General features: G+C 41.2%; 1 protein-coding gene across 1 annotated transcript; it reads left to right on the forward strand.

The window, feature by feature from the left end:
- Window positions 1-5,728: 5,728 nt before the first annotated feature.
- Window positions 5,729-13,596, forward strand: slc13a5b (solute carrier family 13 member 5b). Its single transcript, XM_034197820.1, is given in 13 exon segments — window positions 5,729-5,756; window positions 5,759-5,865; window positions 6,756-6,884; window positions 6,973-7,109; window positions 7,344-7,564; window positions 7,682-7,862; window positions 7,959-8,081; window positions 8,215-8,427; window positions 9,166-9,272; window positions 9,392-9,513; window positions 9,977-10,138; window positions 11,164-11,301; window positions 12,115-13,596. Coding segments are annotated over 13 exon segments (1,794 nt in total). The 3' UTR covers window positions 12,241-13,596.
- The last annotated feature ends 4,934 nt before the right edge of the window (window positions 13,597-18,530 follow it).

Consider the following 18,530-nt stretch of genomic DNA (forward strand, 5'->3'; position numbering starts at 1 on the left):
CCTGCCAACCCTATGTCCTGTCCCGTTGGGGGTCCCGCCGACTACTCTCCTGCCGGGGGTCCTGCCAACCCCTTGTCCTGTCCCGTTGGAGGTCCCGCCGTCTACTCTCCTGCCGGGGGTCCTGCCAACCCCTTGTCCTGTCCCGTTGGAGGTCCCGCCGTCTACTCTCCTGCCGGGGTCCTGCCAGCTCCTTGTCCTGTCTCGTTGGAGGCCCCGCCGACTACTCTCCTGCCGGGGGGTCCTGCCAACCCTATGTCCTGTCCCGTTGGAGGTCCCGCCGTCTACTCTCCTGCCGGGGGTCCTGCCAACCCCTTGTCCTGTTCCGTTGGAGGCCCCGCCATCCTCTGTCTCGCCGGGGGTCCTGCCAATCCCGTGTCCTGGTCCTCTTCCGTGGGGGATCCTGCCGAGGCCTGTCCCACCAGCTCCGGTTCCTGTCCGGCCGACACCGGGTCCTGCCCGGCCTCCGGAGCTCTCTGGTCTTCGCCCTCGAGCCCGGCCCCCTGAGAGTCGCGGTCTTCGCCCTCGATCCCGGCCCTCTGTGAGCCGTGGTCTTTGCCCTCGAGCCCGGCCCCCTGAGAGCCGCGGTCTTCGCCCTCGATCCCGGCCCTCTGTGAGCCGTGGTCTTCGCCCGCGAGCCCGGCCCCCCTGACTCTTCCTGCCGCTGCCCTCGTCCTCGAGCCCGGCCCCCTGACTGTTCCTGCCGCTTTCTTCGCCCTCATGCTCGGCCGCCCGAGTCCCCCACCTTAGACTCTGCCTTGCCCCCGGGTCGTCCGCCCGAATCCCCCTTTTTGAACTCTGCCTTGCCCCCGGGCCGTCCGCCCGAGATCCCTTCCTGGTCCTCTGCTGTGCCTCTGGGCGGTCAGCTCAGTCCCGTCCTCCTGACCCCCTCCACCCACCCTGGTGGCCTAGTGATACGATTTGTCGGTTCGTCTTTTGTTGTTGACTGTGTTCACCGGTGAGTGTTCTGTCTGTCCAAGTTCTATTTCATTATCCTTGAAATAAAGGTATTATCAGTTTAATCTGCATTTGGGTCCTGCTTCCTTCGCTCTACCGGGACATTTAGTAGTTGTACTGCCTGCCAAGTTTAACGTCCCAAGCACAGCTTTTGTTTTGGTTTGAAGAATTCCCTTTAAATGGCAAAGACAATATGCACAGAAAGTGGACACAATTAATCGTACTCCGCATTGTATTTAAAAAATATGTCAGTGCATTTCATTACCCCTGCAATACATTTCACATATGTGCCATTGTATTGTACACATTATTCAAAATAATTGAATCCAACAAGCCGTTTACGACGTGAATACACATACAGAGATGCTGTATGAGAAACCAATGTGAGTTTGGAAAATTGCACAATATTACATTGCATTTAGCTGACGCTTTTATCCAAAGCGACTTACAATAAGTGCGTTCGACCAACAAAATACAAACTTGAAGAAAACAGAATCATATAAGTACAACAGGCTTCATAGAGCAAAAACATTTCAAGTGCTACTCAACTGGCTTTAGCCAGCCCTTTATTAGTATATAAGTGCTTTGTTAATAGTTCTATCGCTCGAAGTGGAGTCGAAAGAGATGAGTTTTTAGTCTGCGTCGGAAGGTGTGTAAGCTTTCTGCTGTCCTGATGTCAATGGGAATATAAATCTATTCTAGTAGACCTCAACAATGGAATTATGATCAGTAGAAATGGCCTTTAAGATAACCCTAAACTATTTTTCCTGTAAATAGTTGCCAAGTTATTGCAGGCAAAAGTTGAGTCAGCAAAAACACGTGGGTTTGCTATCCTGGCTCCAAAAATGGTGGAATGAGCTCCCCATTGAAATCAGGACAGCAGATAGCTTGCACACCTTCCGGCGCAGACTGAAAACTCATCTCTTTCGACTCCACTTCGAACGATAGAACTGTTAACAAAGCACTTATATACTAATAAAGGACTGGCTTACCTAAAGCCAGTTGAGTAGCACTCGACATTTTTTAGCTCTATGAAACCTGATGTACTTATATGATTCTGTTTTCTTCAAGTTTGTATCTTGTTGGTCGAACGCACTTATTGCAAGTCACTTTGGATAAAAGCGTCAGCTAAATGCAATGTAATGTAATGTTTGTTTTATAAACGAAAAATAAGACGGCACAAGTTGCAAGAATATTTGTTTCTATTTTTAATATGACTTCCAGCCATCAGTTTACTACAACACGGATTTCCTGTCCCCCCTATTCTTTTTTTAAGTTGTGAATAATCTCACCCATAAGCCACTATGAATTCAAGGAATCAAACTCTATTACTGTAATTATCATGCATACAGTCATTTGAATCAAAGAGAAAAGTATAACGTTTGTCATGAAAGGAAAACAAAGCAACACAAACACTATAGTTTCATTTTAAGAAGGGTTAGTTGTGTCAGTAACACAATGCAGAAATCCACAAAAATATATTCAAATGTTTTTATAAAGAATTTACTGTAATACATTTGAGGAAGCCAGGCTTTTCGCTGGCATGAGGAAATACAATGTTCGTTAACAAACTTTTACCAAACAAACACACAACTCTCACGTCATTGTTTGTTCATTTGTTATAGAATGGACATACTTGCATATTATGGGTTACTTAAATCTTTCTAAAAACCATGATGCAAACAAATTACTACATACATTAGATCATGGGTCGGCAACAGGCTGCCCGCGGGCCATTGTTGGCCGTAATTTTGAGAATCAAAAATAAAATATTATTTTGATTTTTGTATTATTTTTTATTTTTTTACAACATAGGACCGACACATCAGGGTTTCCGTTAGCCGCCGATCGATCGGCCGCCGGTCATTATCGGCCGCCGGTCATTATCGGCCGATATTCACTCTTAATAGTTTGATCGGTGCTCTCTATAAAGGCCGATCAGGAGAGCTGGATCTGATCGATATGGACATAAACGCGAGTGAAGTGTAACCGGACCGGAGAGAGAGATCAGATCAGCTGCTGAGTCTGATGGAGACACACAGCTCTGCATGATCACCTGAAGCCCCGCCCACTGTTTAGCGAGCTGCATGAGAAACTGACGGGCTGTCAGGAGAGAGAGGGAGGGAGAGGGGAAAAGAGAGCATCCGTTTCTCCCGTGTTATTATTCAAAGTTAATGTAAACTTTTGAATAATGTACTTCATCTACTACAAGTAGTTTGTTTGAATGTAATAATTATGTTGTTTGTTGTTTGTGGAATCATTTATTGAAAAATGAATCTGAATTTGTTGATCTGTAACGATTATAAACTGAAGCAATATAAAAATGAGCCCCATTAACTGAGTTTTAAACATCAGCATATCCTGTCATAGTCCGGTGATTACCTGCTAACGGAAACTCTGCTACATGATTCTTCTTATTATTATTATTGAAACATGACCGGTAAGTTTCAAATTTGTCCTGTAAAATAAATTCTGTCCCGACATATCCGCTTACATTCATAATGTCAGCGGAGGGAGGGGAAGCGGCGCTGTGGAAGAGCAGAGTGGCGAGGGAGAGCTGTCATCTTCCCTTTACAAGCTTCAAACATGTATTTATCGTGTGATTTTGGAAATAAAAATATCATATTCTGAAAGCCAAGACTTTGTTTATTTAAAATCAAACAAAACACCCGATCCCCGAAAAACTATTTTTTTACGCAAATCCACGTTTATTTTGAAATGAGCGGTTGCGACTTTCGACTGATTTCGATAGAGCAGGTCACATATGGCAAATGTGTGGTTGGGGGGAACCAGGTCAATTAAAGTACTTATTTAACTATTAAATACATTGAGTTTGAGTAAAAGACTTGGTTACTGATTTATTTAGGTTATAATATATTAAATTGCAAAGCAAAACTGCTGTAATTGATTTATTTTGTCCTTTGGTATTTTTTAAAGGTTTTCAACCTGAAAGAATCCTAATGTGTCCTTGAAAAGTTGAAATAAAGAAAAGGAAAAAGGATTCCAGTTGTCCCTCAAGCCTCTCAAATGTGGGCAAACACTCAAATAAATGCCAAAAACCCAGAGAACTTGACAATACTTATCAGAATAAAAGTATGTTAAATAACACTGCTAGTTAATAACTCTACTTTACTCAGTGGAGGCTCGTCCATTGAGGAAAGGGAGGACCATCCTCCCTACAATTTCAGAGAAAAATAAACTTTGAAGAGAACAATAAATACACCTCAATTTAAAAGATAAGTCTGTTAAAATACAGATAATAGCCCTGGCGTTGGGACTGAAATGGGGCTAGAGAGGACGAGCCTGGGCTGGTCTAGCCAGAGGCTCTGGATTGGGCGCCTATATCATCAGTGAACCAATCAGCGGATCTGACTGCGCATCAGAGTGTTGATGGGGAGGCTTATCAGCGATATCAGAGTTTTTTCTGAACCGGGGAACAGGGGCGCTGCGCCCTCTTACCAAAATCAATTCCTTGAATTAGGCTTTGATTATGTTCTGGCCCGCCATCTTGCGGCTCAGAAAAAAATTGGCCCACGGCCAAACTTACTTGCCTACCCCTGCATTAGATGATAAATTAATGTAATCTAGTCTGCTAAAACACTGATTATTTAGGGAAGTGTTGGTTATTATGCAGACCAAAACAGTTCCCCCAATGTCCCATGTATTATTATTGGGACACTTACTTTTGCAGTTTAATGACCATCTTAAATCTGAAACTAACACACTCACAGTGTTCTGGGAGACACATACTGAGAGGTGTTGTTTGTTTTAGTGAAAGGTAGATAGGCTGAAGTATTCAGGTCAGCAGAAACGCACAGAAGGAAGTGTAATGACTTAATGTAGTATTTAGTACAGCTACTTAGTTGCAACACATTTGTAATGTGGGTGTTCTTGTCTCTCAGGCAAGGACATGCTGCTGCTCAAAGAAGACACATTGTTAGCTTATCTCCCAGTAGCATTTCTATTTTAAAAATATTTTTTAAAACAATAATAACATTTCACAAGCCTTTTTGAAAACGACTTACAACTGTAAATGAATGTAAAATCTGCAAATTAAATGTAATTAGACATTACATTACTATATTCACAACCCCATTGCTGGTCCATCCAAGTAAAAAAGTGATTCAAATAACATCCACTGTAGAGTATGATTAATTATTATTGTTAATATTGTGAGTGAGACACAGTTCCTGACAATCACATTGAGTTGCATCACAGACCCACCTCACAAGTTCTGACGACAGGGCCACAAGGATTCCTCTGATTTCCCTTTTAACCTGTCCATATGATTTGTGTAGCTGAAGTAACATCTTTTACCACTGAAAAACATGTTATCAAGTTTACTCTTGTTTGCAGGAGTAGCCACTTGTTGCAATTTGTGACGTTTGCTTATAATTTAGAACATTGGATGTCAGTGAACTCGGTTGTTTCTCTCTCTCCCTCTCCCTCTCTCTCTCTCTCCCTCTCTCTCCCTCTCCGTCCTCTCATTGTGATTCGCCCTCTCCCTCTCCTCTCTCTCTCGCTCTCTCCTCTCTCTCTCTCTCTCTCTCTCTCTCTCTCTCTCTCTCTCTCTCTCTCTCTCTCTCCGTCTCTTCATTGTGATTCGCCTCTCTCTCTCTCTCGTCATCTCTCCTCGCCTCGTCCTAACTCTCTCCTTCGCATCTCTCCTCGTCTCTCTCTCTCTCTCTCTCTCTCTCTCTCTCTCTCTCTCTCTCTCTCCTTTATATACGGTAAGACTCCCCCTCCTCTACTCTGCTCTTCTATAGCTCGATCTATGGTACGAAAGCCTCATTTTCTCCGTTTTTCTTCAGGATGGCATTCTTCAAATATCTTCGCTCTGTTAAGAATGAGATTATCCTTTTCTCAACTCCATTACTTCTTCTTCCACTGCCTTTAGTGATCGGGACATCGGTATGTAAAGGCTTTTTTTAAACGATCGATAAATTACAATGTAACTTTGACACTGATAAAAGTAGAGCAATTCTAAGATTAAGTTTCAATATATTGAAATGTTGGATCACATTGTTGTTATTTTTCAAAATATAGCACATCATTTATTTAATTATGCATGATTTAAAAGTTGAATTTGGGAAACTTTTTACATTCATTTTTAAAACATGAGTGAACTAAATTCAGTGCGTCATACAAGTAGCTTTCCCTAAAAAAATGAATCTGGTGTGCATGGTGCCCTCTTGCACCTGTTTGATGCGCACAACATGCGCACTTGGAGTAGATTGCATGAGAGCTGTCCAGTGTTGCCTGAGGCTGCATTGCTCTGAAGTTTTGTTATTTTAACTCCTTGTTGTTAACATGAAGGGTCATGTCCAGCGTGGGCACACAGAGTCAAAGGGCTCAGTCCCCGTTGCTACTGCTTCATGTCACATAGAGGCATGCACAGAGACTCTAAGCATGTTGTGATAAGCAGTCATGAACAATGGCATAGTGTGAAGGGAGGTACAGAGTATGAGGTCTCTAAGCGATAAAAGACACAGTTTGGGAATCTTTGCTTGCTTTAAAATGCTGAAGACAAATTGTGTTTTATAAGAGTCAACAAAAGCAACCAATGTACTCTCCTTTAACTTTTTTTTTTTATAGTATATATTTATTTTTCTGTTGCAGCAATAAAACATAACAAATGAATATCCCACAGAGCAGGAACAACATGCATGCTTATCTACCCTTTGAACCACCTTAATGTCCCAGAAGAAATTATGTAATAGTAATTGACCCCATAAGCTACCTTTACACCTCATAACGTGCTTGCTCATTAACCAGTATGTTTTTATGTGTTTATTTTGCAGGAAGCAGAATGTGCCTTTGTGATAATCATGATGGCAGTTTACTGGTGCACAGAGGTCCTACCACTGGCAGTCACTGCTCTTCTCCCAGCCATCCTTTTCCCTTTGTTTGGCATCATGCAATCCAAAGATGTAAGTAAGATAACTGCAAAAGTGTGTGGAATTTACCCAGGAAGGATGCATTTATGTTCACACACACACCTGACTCTGTGTGATCCAGGTGTGTATGCAGTACCTGAAGGACACAAACCTGTTGTTTGTGGGGGGGTTGATGGTTGCTGTCGCCGTGGAGCACTGGAATCTGCACAAGCGCATCGCCCTGAGGGTGCTGCTCTTTGTTGGTGTGCGTCCAGCGCTGTGAGTAGCTTACACAGGAGATTCTGTTTGGCTTTTTATCTTTAACATCTACAAATCCATAGTTTATCCAACCATCTTTTCAAACAGCTGATATAGTTAAGGTAACATGTTTCAAGTTGTTTATTGCCACCATAAAAGTCTCTCTTTGTCCCTCTTTATGTCTTGTAAAACACTCAGGGCCTTTCTGTACAATCCAAGGCCACTTACATGATTTTTTGGTTATCTTTCTGGCAGTTTGATGTTGGGCTTCATGGGTGTCACAGCCTTCTTGTCCATGTGGATCAGTAACACAGCTACCACAGCCATGATGGTGCCTATTGTGCAAGCAGTGCTGCAGCAGCTCAACAACAGTGAGGACGAGATACCTAAGATCCTCAGCTCAGAAGAGCCGGAGCAGACATCAGAGACTGACAGCAAACAGGCTCCACAGACAGAGAAGCAGAGTGAGGGACAAGGTGAGCCATTGTTACCTTTTTTTGTTTGGCAGAGGAAAATGTATAGTCTCACAAGCTTCTCATGCGTATACAACTATGTTTCTAGCAGTCTTTTCTTTCCCTGCTCTCTCCTTGAAGGACCAGTGGTGGTGACTTTCTTGGATGCCGCAGTCGAGGATGCCATGCGTAAGGATGCAGAGGAAAAGATGAAAATGTGTAAAGGGATGACCTTGTGTGTTTGTTACGCTGCCAGCATTGGAGGCACTGCCACACTGACAGGAACCGGTCCCAATCTGGTGCTCAAAGGCCAGATGAACCAGTGAGTGTTTACTCAAAGCTGTGTTTAGTCATGCTCCATTACTTTTAATGTTTTTTTCAATGAAATTATATACTCACTTCTTTTTGTTTTCCTTAGACTCTTCCCTGAAAATGGAGATGTGATTAACTTTGCCTCCTGGTTTGGCTTTGCCTTCCCTAACATGATCATCATGCTCACGCTGGCCTGGCTTTGGCTGCAGTTTGTCTTTATGGGATTTAAGTGAGTTTGATGATGGTTAAAGCCTAATTACAGTGACAGAGACTTGACTCAACATCAAAAAACTTTTACCGCATCAGGTGTGTGATTTAGTGTAAAAGTGACACAAAGGTTTTTCCCCATGTGATCACTCCAGCTTTAAGAAGACGTGGGGTTGTGGGGCTGTGAAGACAGAAAAGGACATCGCTGCTTATAATGTGATCCGTGAGGAGCACCGTCGGCTGGGGCCCATGTCCTTTGGAGAGATAAGTGTCCTGGGTCTCTTCACACTGCTGGTGGTGCTGTGGTTCACAAGAGAGCCAGGCTTTGTCAACGGCTGGGCGACAAATATCTTCAACTCCAAAGCAGAGTGTGTAAACAAAAATACAGCACATTTTCGCTAACACATTAACCCTCCTGTTGTGTTAGTTCCCCCCCCTTACTTTGGTGTTCACGGTCACGATCCTGTTTTAACTGCTATTACATTAGCACAAACAACATTAATCATCACCAAATGTAATTTAACACCCTTTCAAACTGTACATATTGTATCAGACTACTGGTATACATGAAAACTGCAGTAAATATACAAAGAATAGACACTGAACATATATTGCGTGTGCCAGGTGTGATCCATGTGGGGGGATGGGCACATAAGAGCGGGAAATGTATCAAATTGTTCTGTGTGTGTGTGTGTGTGTTTGTGTGTGCCAGGTGAGATTCACATGGGGGGAAAACACATCTAGTGTATGTGTGTGTGTGTGTGTGTGTGTGTGTGTGTGTGTGTGTGCGTGCGTGTGTGTGTGCGTGTGTGTGTGTGTGTGTGTGTGTGGGGGGGGGGGGGGTGTTTGACCGGGAACACCATTGGTTACAAAGTTGACTAAATCATCCAAAATTCAATGAAAGTGGTGAGCAATTTTATATGTTCAAATGTCTACTGTGAAGGATATCATAAAGCCTTAATGCAATCAAATGTAAAACAAAAAAGTTATGATTGATGAAAGTAGTAAATCGGTCAGATTTGACCCGAACACAACAGGAGGGTTCATCTAGTAAAGGAGGTTTATTTATCTCAGTTTGTTCATTCTATTCTCACTTCACTTCTCAGGTATGTGACAGATGCCACAGTGTCAATCTTCATTGCCATCCTTCTTTTTGTTTTACCCTCAAAACCCCCAAGTTTCTGTTCGTGGAGGACTCAACGTTTTGACACAGGTAAGCCATGGTTTTGGAAAATGTATAGTATCAGTCATTCAGTTATATGCATGAAAAGAGCATGAAAAGAGCTGAAAGACTGTACAATGATACTGACATTTAATGTATTGGATCTGTAGCACCCCATCAAAATACCGGGCCGACTCCTCCTCTGCTCACCTGGAAAGTTGTTCAAAAAAAGTTACCGTGGGGCATTGTGCTTCTTCTTGGTGGAGGTTTTGCTCTTGCCAAGGGCAGTGAAGTAAGTGGCAATGACAGTCAAACTGTTCAAGGGGAATTGGGCAAAAGTCTTACACACAATATGGCAAGACTAACTGGAAGGGGAGTCTTAGAATAGAAATGTATTTACAATCTGTAATTACCTGTAATCTGTATAGTTTTTCTATTTATGGAGGCCAATCCCCCACTCAAATCAAACGGCTTTGCACAATGGATTCATAGAAACTGTTTACACTGAAACTGTTTAATATAAATCAGCCTCATTATTAACTCTACAATAACTTAATCTATGCCAACCGAAAAATGTTCTACTGTTGCTTGGTCAAATGTTCCCTGCACACACATGTTGCTTTAAAAGATCCTTTGTATGATCACACATCTGAATGAGAGTATAAATACACAAAACAAATCTTGGCTGTATAGTTAAATACTGTTTTTTATTCCTGAAAAGACTCTGACTCTGTATATGTTTATAATATATAAAGGTATCTGGACTCTCAAAGTGGATGGGAGATCAAATGACTCCCCTGCAACACATCCCTCCCTGGGCAATAGCTATCATCTTATGCCTGCTGATTGCTACCTTCACAGAGTGCACCAGTAATGTTGCCACTGCGACGCTCTTCCTACCTGTCTTAGCCTCAATGGTAAGTTCTTAGAGTGAAAGTAAAAAAAATAGAGGCAGAAACTAAAGAAGCAGCAGATAGACGATCGTGTTAGTTAGTAGTGTTAGTAAGGTGAAGTGCCACTTATCGTAATTTCTTGAACTGGTTTCCCCAATTGGAGTGCAGCATTGAGACTACTCCCAGTGGGAGCCGGCCTATTTTCACTTGTTTGGTTACCCATGTAGTTGGTCATTCAGGCTGAATGTGTTTGGTCCCCTTCCCCGGGCCCCTCCTTCCATTAATATCCTGCCAAACACACCAATTCAGCCCAGTCCCTTGTTATGCTGCACAGCCCCCCCACCCCCTCTGCTGAAGAATGACGTTACTGTGCCTGCCAGTCGAGCACTTGAGAGATGCTACAGGCTGTGCCAAGCTGGGTCATTCACATAGATATGTATTTATTTGAGTGCACAAGGTGTCCAACCCTCATGTGAAAATAGAGATATAGAGAAAAGACAGAGAAAAAATTATCTGATCAGTTACAAGAGAGGAGGTGACACTTTGTGGCAGTCATGGCTTGTGGTATGTCACTTCATGTGTCATCCTGTCAAGTGAATCTTTATTATTTGATCAGACAAGACAAAACGTTGTCATCGTGGTGACCTGATATACAGCCCATAGTTTAAAGAAGACTATACACTTTCCCTTTGTTTATTTTGAGAACCAGAAATTACTGTGCACTTGTAAGTTACTGTGCTGCAGCATATGTAATTCTGTAGCAAATTCCACAGAGTAATGCTTTCTGCATTTTTGTAGTCTGCCATTATTGCTACATCTGTGGAGCGCTTCTATTTTAGATATCATGACTCAGCTAGCTTACAGGAATTGCATTTTAATTACACCCACCTTATAAGAGTTCTCCCTACGCACTGAATTGCACACATTTTACTGTTGAGTTATGAGTCAGTGATTACGGTTGCAGAAAAATAGTCAGATGGAGGTATTTGTGATGTAGGCTTGGTTCATCCCTGTCGCTGACTGTGATCATTTCTGTGTGATTATTGCAGTCTCAGTCCATTGGAATCAATCCACTGTACGTCATGGTGCCTTGTACGCTGAGTGCCTCTTTTGCTTTCATGCTGCCTGTTGCCACGCCTCCAAACGCTATAGTCTTCTCTTATGGATACCTCAAGGTTTCTGACATGGTAAGTATGGCAGCAGCTTCTTGTGTTTGTACATTCAATTATATGTTGAACATGCAAAGTTGGCACTCTAGTGCCATTGTTACACAGCAAGGACAGCTGAACTCATACGTTCACTGGCAGATGTAACCTCAAAACAATTAAAGGAATATCTCAACATCTAGGGAAATGCACTTCTTTGCATAGTCTTCATGACTGTATCCCAAACAGCAAATGTTCAAGTATTTAACATGTTACTTACTAAGCTATCTTTGCCTCCCTAATTGTTCTTCTCATCTCTGCACATTATGTGACACAGATTCAAAAGCAATTTTATGAGCTCAGATTTGTTCCAACTTCGAATATTTAAATTGCACAAACACGTTTTAACATATTGCGATGTTTAATTTGGCACTTCTGTTTACTTTGCATGCAACCTCTTCACTTTCTGTAAAACCACACTTATGCCTTTAAGGTTAATATGAAGTTGCAGCAGGTGCGATGAACTTACTTTAAATGTATTTGAGAGAATAAAAAAATGTCCTCATAAAAGACTGCAACTTGAAGTTTCTGTTTTTAATATTTGTATACAGATGTTTGACAAAGTAAGTATTGAGATTTAGATATGGAGGTAACAGAATCATTCTACCTTTAGCAAGTCTCGCTGTTTCCCCTGCTTTTAGTCTGTATGCTAAACTAATCTTACAGAGCTTCTTACATGATATATGAAAGTATCAATCAGCTGAACTAACTCTCAAGAACAGCAAGAAAGATTATAATTTCCCAAAATGCCTAGATATTTCTTTAACATTTCAATGTTCTCTTCTTGTCAATCAGGCTAAGACAGGAATAGTCATGAACATAATTGGCATCCTTTGTATAACACTGGCCATTAACACCTGGGCCAAGGCCATGTTTGACCTGGACACCTTCCCCGCCTGGGCCAACGTCACCGGGGTGTGAGCTTGGTTCTGCCAGAGAAGAAGACCCATGCACAGCCTGCCCTCCCTACACCGGCGCCAGACCAAGACCTCTGGTCAGAGCCATAGCACAGGAGCACATGGTGGACCGCAAGTGTCCAATCGTTGTTAGAGTACAACGCCCTCGAGGCTTGTTCTCATTGACACCTGAGTCTTGCTTGTAAAAGAAAGTGGCTATGAAAATGGTTGGGAATGACATTTAAAACAATGTTTTATATTTTATTATAATGAATTTACACTTAAAAGAAAAACGCATTACATTCATGTACCAGTATAAAAAAAATATATATATAGGGTCAGTGTATTCAAAATTGAACAGCCAACAAATGGGCTGTTAATAAGGTCAAAGTTAATTGAAATGTTTTACATAGAAAGTTAACCACATCTAAAAAAGCCATTCATCATAATATAAGATCGTTACTTTGCACATTAACTCAAGTACTGCACTTACACGTACATTTTTTAGATATAATTGTTTTAGAAGATTAACATTTGATGCCGCTTTTGCTTTCACCTTGTATTTCAGAGGGACTTTTGTCTTTTTTTATTAAATGTATCCGACAGCTGTAGTAACTAGTAACTTTTCATATTAAGAAAATATAAACTATTATCATAGATTAATATACATGTATAAAGCACAATCGAAACAAGACACATCATTGAAATTCCTCTTAACGTGTTGAAACTGTAAATGTCTGCCCAAATAGCTCACCGGTCTCTGCTGCCAAATATGGACCAGACTCGTGATTGACTATTTTTACATTGTTTTATATTGCAGCATTTATTAGTACTAGTTTACTTAGTAAGAACCGCTAATGGATTCCCCCTGCACTGCTTTCAAGCACTGAATTTTTAAATCTCAATAAAAACACATCTCATAAAATATATTTAGAGTAACAAACTGTTGTTTCTGAGGTTTGCCCTTTTGTTATTTACAGGTAATAGGCTGAAACATGACACTAAGTTAACGTATGTCCCTGTGTTGATCTTCTGTATACAGATGTATGTTTGTTTGTTAAAGGCTTGTTCCAGCATCTGTTGAACTTTTTGAATCGATACAATGCAAGAAACCAATATTTGCCTTTTACAGTCACACTGCCTTATTGTACTTTAAACAGATGTTCTATCTTTTGATCAATACATTTTAGAAAGTCTGCCTGCAATAATGAATTCTGACTGAATTGCCAAGAAAGAACCAATGTATTTTTCAGTTCTATTTTAAGACTTTTGTACCTGACAGATGACGATTTGAGTACCTTTTATGCCTAAAACGCCAATGGGCTGAAATAGACACATGTATATCATTGTTCTGTGACAAAATAAAAGACAGGAATTAAAATATTGTGAGTTTGAATTATGTTGTATCATTGCCTTCATACATAACACTGGTAGAACAAAATATTTCGTGACTATTTCCATTAGTATTTTCCATTTACAGTATTATTCAAACAAACAAAGCATTACGCAGTCTGTTGTTAGAGTCATGAGCACAACAATTCTCCAAAAACACCTTTAAATCCAAGCTCCTGATTTCACAGCAAGATCTTTATATTTTCCACAAAAGCCCAGGTATAAGCTTTCAACAAGTAAGAGGCTTAAATAAAGCAGATGGAAATAAAACCCAGTCTTAGCCGTTCAAAAACAGCATTGTCATCAGTCAGTGTCATCCAAAACAATATGATCCCACTTTCATCACCAGTGCGATCTTTCTCAACTTCACATGAGTTTAACCTGTGTTTTAGTGCACACGCGTTTCTTTGCCACTTTGCTTAGTAACCTCTTGTCTCGTGCATAAAGCAGATATAATCCTGTGAACACAGTGCAGAAAGCCACAGTAATCCTGGACTGAAAGGCCACTCCTAATGTCTGTATTCAAGAGCTCTGTGTCATTGTCTTCTTGGCGAGACGTTGCATGAGCCAAGGGTCTAGTCATATTGTTCAACATTTTGCGTCATCAAAATCATTAACTCAAAGAAGACATTTCACATGTCTCCATTCTTTTAAGTAATCTAATACAACCCCATCCCAATGGGTATTTATCACCATGAGGAAAATTACGTTTTACAGTAAGACAAAAAGTTAACAATCATTTGACTGTACATATATGGCAGGACAAACTTATGTTGGTGTTATGATGTGATATGATACAAAGACATGTTTCACAGCAGCAAAGGTAGCAGGGAGAAATAAATGAAATGATCCCATCAATGTTGTGGACTCAGTTCTGTTAGACAATTTAAATGTTCAGCGGTTTGAAAGTGGTTAACAAGTGGTTGGGTGCATAGAAGAGTACAGATCACTATGATCTTGAGTCCCACTCTTGGAAAAATGCTTATGTAATTACAGTGCCTTCCTCTCCGTTATACTCCTCTCAGCCACCCACTCATTATCCAATTAAAACACATCCTCACGCATCATAGCCTGCATTATTGGCTATATATACATGTAAGGCTGCAGTAGGGAAAGTGAACCTGCACGTTGTTCTCTTGGCTGGGGTTTCATGCACAGAACACCTCTGGTAACCCATCCCTCGAAAAAGCAAAAACACAACAATGTTTTATTAACTTTATAAGGTATGTTTTAACTTTGTTGTGACTCCTCTACCTTTTGAGAGCACTTTGTGGATGGAAAGGCTTTTTGAAGCCCTTCTACCTTTTCTGTATCAGTTACACACAAGGACAATACGCAGCCTGTTTGATACAATCAATTCTTCCTTGTACTTAAAGTCTTGTGTGTAGGTATGGTTTCAGTTAGCAATGTATCCAATTAAACTGCGGACAAGAGCCAGGCCAAAAGAAGAGGACAGAGGGCCTTTCTTTACACTCTTCAGTTCGAGGCACATTTATACTGATCACGCTAAATAGTAGCCTTTGTCACCATTTGAATCTCATTCAGAGTTTTCATTATTTCGGGTTATATTGTGTTTAAACAATGCATAATCCAAAACAATTTATTTTTAGCCAAATACTTTACAACACCTTCAACATATCATTTTCCATGACTCTTTTAGCAGGTTAATCCAGGTCAAGTATATCCAAACATTTCTGATTCAGTGAGAAGTCAGATATCACTGTCATCTAAAGACTGCACCAAATACATTTTCTGTCAGAGTCATTTCATGTTTACTGTTTTCTCCATGGTATTCATGCCAGGATATGCACTCATACAACTTCACCTTATAGAGCATATTCTCCTTTCGGACACTTGTTTTGCATGTTACACACGCTCAAAAACAGGGTGAGGGATGACTCGTCGAGCTGTTTGACCACAGATCATGTGTTCTTCACAACCATTCACTCCCTAAAAAGGACATTTTGATACGTAATTAGAGGCTAAAGAAATGCAACCCTGCTATTGTGTCCCTCTTTGAAGTTATCAATGGACTGTTTTCATGTAAATGCCTGCTCAATTAAGCCTCAAATTGACTTTAACAGTCAGCTGATTCAAAGATGCTTGCCAGTTTTTCTCTTGTATGTAAAAAAAACAAGTTTTGGTTACCATAGGGCGTGTGACTTTATCCCATAATTCCTTTCCTTAAGAACCACAGTAAAGGATCACATGCTGTTGGAATTATTTGATGTAACAAACAGAGCAATTTTCCTCTTAAAGCTTATAGTGAAATATATTTTTAAGATCGTTTTCATGCTCCTGTAGACAGAATAAATGACAGTCATGGCTGCACTTGATGTCAGGGTGTATTTTTAACCTTACTCGGTCATCAAGATTGTGTATGAACATACTGACTGTTACGAACTCAGACACTTAGGATGTAGGTAGGGTGACCAGATGTCCCGCTTTGCGCGGGACTGCACAGCATTTTCACGACTTTGGGTGCGTCCCGCAAATTGAGACAATGTCCCACATATTTCATTTTGATTGGCTAAAACGCTTTTCTTTAAAATCAGATTTATCCAATGGCTGTTGAGAAAGCAGGGAAGGCTATCATCACGGGGTGTGTTTGCTGTCAATCAAACTGTAACACACGACGGGTGCTGGTCAAGTGTTAACTAATGAGAGTAACTCACTCACACCCCCCCGACCCCCCCCCCCCCCCCCCCCCCCCCCGGCCAAACAACAACAACGAAAGTCAGTCAATAACGCAGGCGAGGCAGCAGGTTATGGAAAATGGAGGAAACTGAAACTACATCTAAGGAGAAAAGAAGATGCACATACAACAAAGACTATACAACAAAGACTGGGAAGACACTTACCCGTGCGAAGCCAGTGCAGGGCGACTCTCAGAGATTTTTTTGCAATCTTTGCAAGAGTAATTTTTCAATTTCACATGGCGGTGAATACGACGTAAACATTTGGGGCCCACCTGTTGTTGCTGTGATGGACAAAACTGAAAGCTATTTTATTTGATGTATTATTATGTTTTTGTTCCCTCCTGGACAGTTTTCATTTGTACTTATGGTTTTATTTTATCTATTAATTTATGTTGTGCCTACTTTTACAGGTAATACACTAGTTGAATTAGGAAGATGCATTTCTAAACACTTGAAGTGAATAATGCATGCTGCCTTGGTTAGCCTTAGTTTACTATTCTTTATTAAGATACTAAATTATTACTGCATTTTGACCTCACTTTCTGTCATTGTTTATTGGATGCTGTTGAATAAACCAAATTAAGTTGAGAGGGTGTCCCACACAAACATACTCCTTGTCCTACATTTGGTTTGTTGGGACCTGGTCACCCTAGATGTAGGATCCAATTGCACGACCCGGGAGACAGAGGTAAAGTATTGAGATACTTTATTTTCCAAATACAGCATTGAACAACAACAAAGGTATAACTATCAAATCTCTAGCCGAGATGACAAAAACAGAGAACAAAAAATGAAAGCGCTCACGTAGTGAGGAATCAAACTTTTTCAAGAGCACAAGGAGCATAGACCTGACCATAGCAAGAGACAATACGAACTGACACTGAACACTGGGAGACAGGGGAATTTAAGCACATGATAATAAGACACAGGTGGGAACAATCAGGGGCGGGCCCGGACTGGCCATCGGGAGCACCGGGAGGTTTCCCGATGGCCTGGCCTGTTAAGTGGCCTGCTGGCCTAAGGATTTTTTTTTTTTATGTATGTATTGTGAACGCAACGCTGCGCAAATGTGGGTCTAACTCTGCCTCACAGAGGGTGACTGGCTGTCTACATGATGTGGCCTGCCGACATGGCCACTTTCATACAGATCATACTAATGCCCTCGATTGGTCTCTGTGTGTCATTCAAGCTCGGTTACGTGTATTGCTGTTAGCATCTGGTGCTAGCTAGCTGCGCTAACGGATATAAGGTGGAGGAGAGTCCTCTCCTGTCAGACTGAGAGACTAATAACTACAGCTCAGGTGAGGTAAATTACTCTCTGAGTGCTTAGATAGTTAACTTAGTCTAAGTGATCTCAGTGGGTCTCAAACGGTTTGGTCACCATTTATGTAAACACATATTTCCATTTGAGGGGGGAGTGATTAGCAAAATATGCATGAATAATAATTTAAAAAACGTTAACTAGGTGAAAAAAGGCAAGATAAACTATTAAAACTTGTTGAGAGCTAAAACTAGTCTTTGCTTCTGCCTCAAAGAGGAGCAGGGGGAGAGGAGGGAGACAGGTGAGGCTGGTTCAGGAGCACAGACACACTCACAACTATAAATGAACCAAAAACAAATAAATAAACAAGTTTCAATGTTTTTTCATATTGGATATGATATGTTATTGGTTATGGCCATGTACTTATGATTTTATGATTATTTAAATATATACAGTTATGTTTCATATGGGTGTAGTCTCTTTATTTCCCCCTCAAAATGCACCAGATTGATGCATTTAAGTCCAACATTTAAAACAAATCTTACCGGGGGAGCATGCCCCCGGACCCCCCTATAGGATTTGAAGTACACCCCCACTTAAAATATGTTCACATAGGTTCCTAAATAGATTTGCACATTTTTTTAAATAGTAACCCATGTCCATATGTTTATTTTTGGGTAGATTTAGAGGGCTATCACTATGGGCAGCAACGCTGTAACAATTGACAAATAAATCCAGCAAAATGGCACAAAAAACTGGTAGTGGCCTGGCTGGGTGTATAATTCCCGGCCTGACTTATTGTCCCAGTCCGGCCCTGGGCTGGCGCTGATGAGCACAGGAGACACACAAGGGGTGGACAATCAGAAGCCTGGAATGAGAGGTAAATGGTGAGTGACAAAACAAACATTAAAAATGAACCTCTCTAGCATTTCTGTCGGTGCACAACACTGACTCGGACACATG

Source organism: Gymnodraco acuticeps, unplaced genomic scaffold (assembly GCF_902827175.1).
Source record: "Gymnodraco acuticeps unplaced genomic scaffold, fGymAcu1.1, whole genome shotgun sequence".
Taxonomy (NCBI): domain Eukaryota; kingdom Metazoa; phylum Chordata; class Actinopteri; order Perciformes; family Bathydraconidae; genus Gymnodraco; species Gymnodraco acuticeps.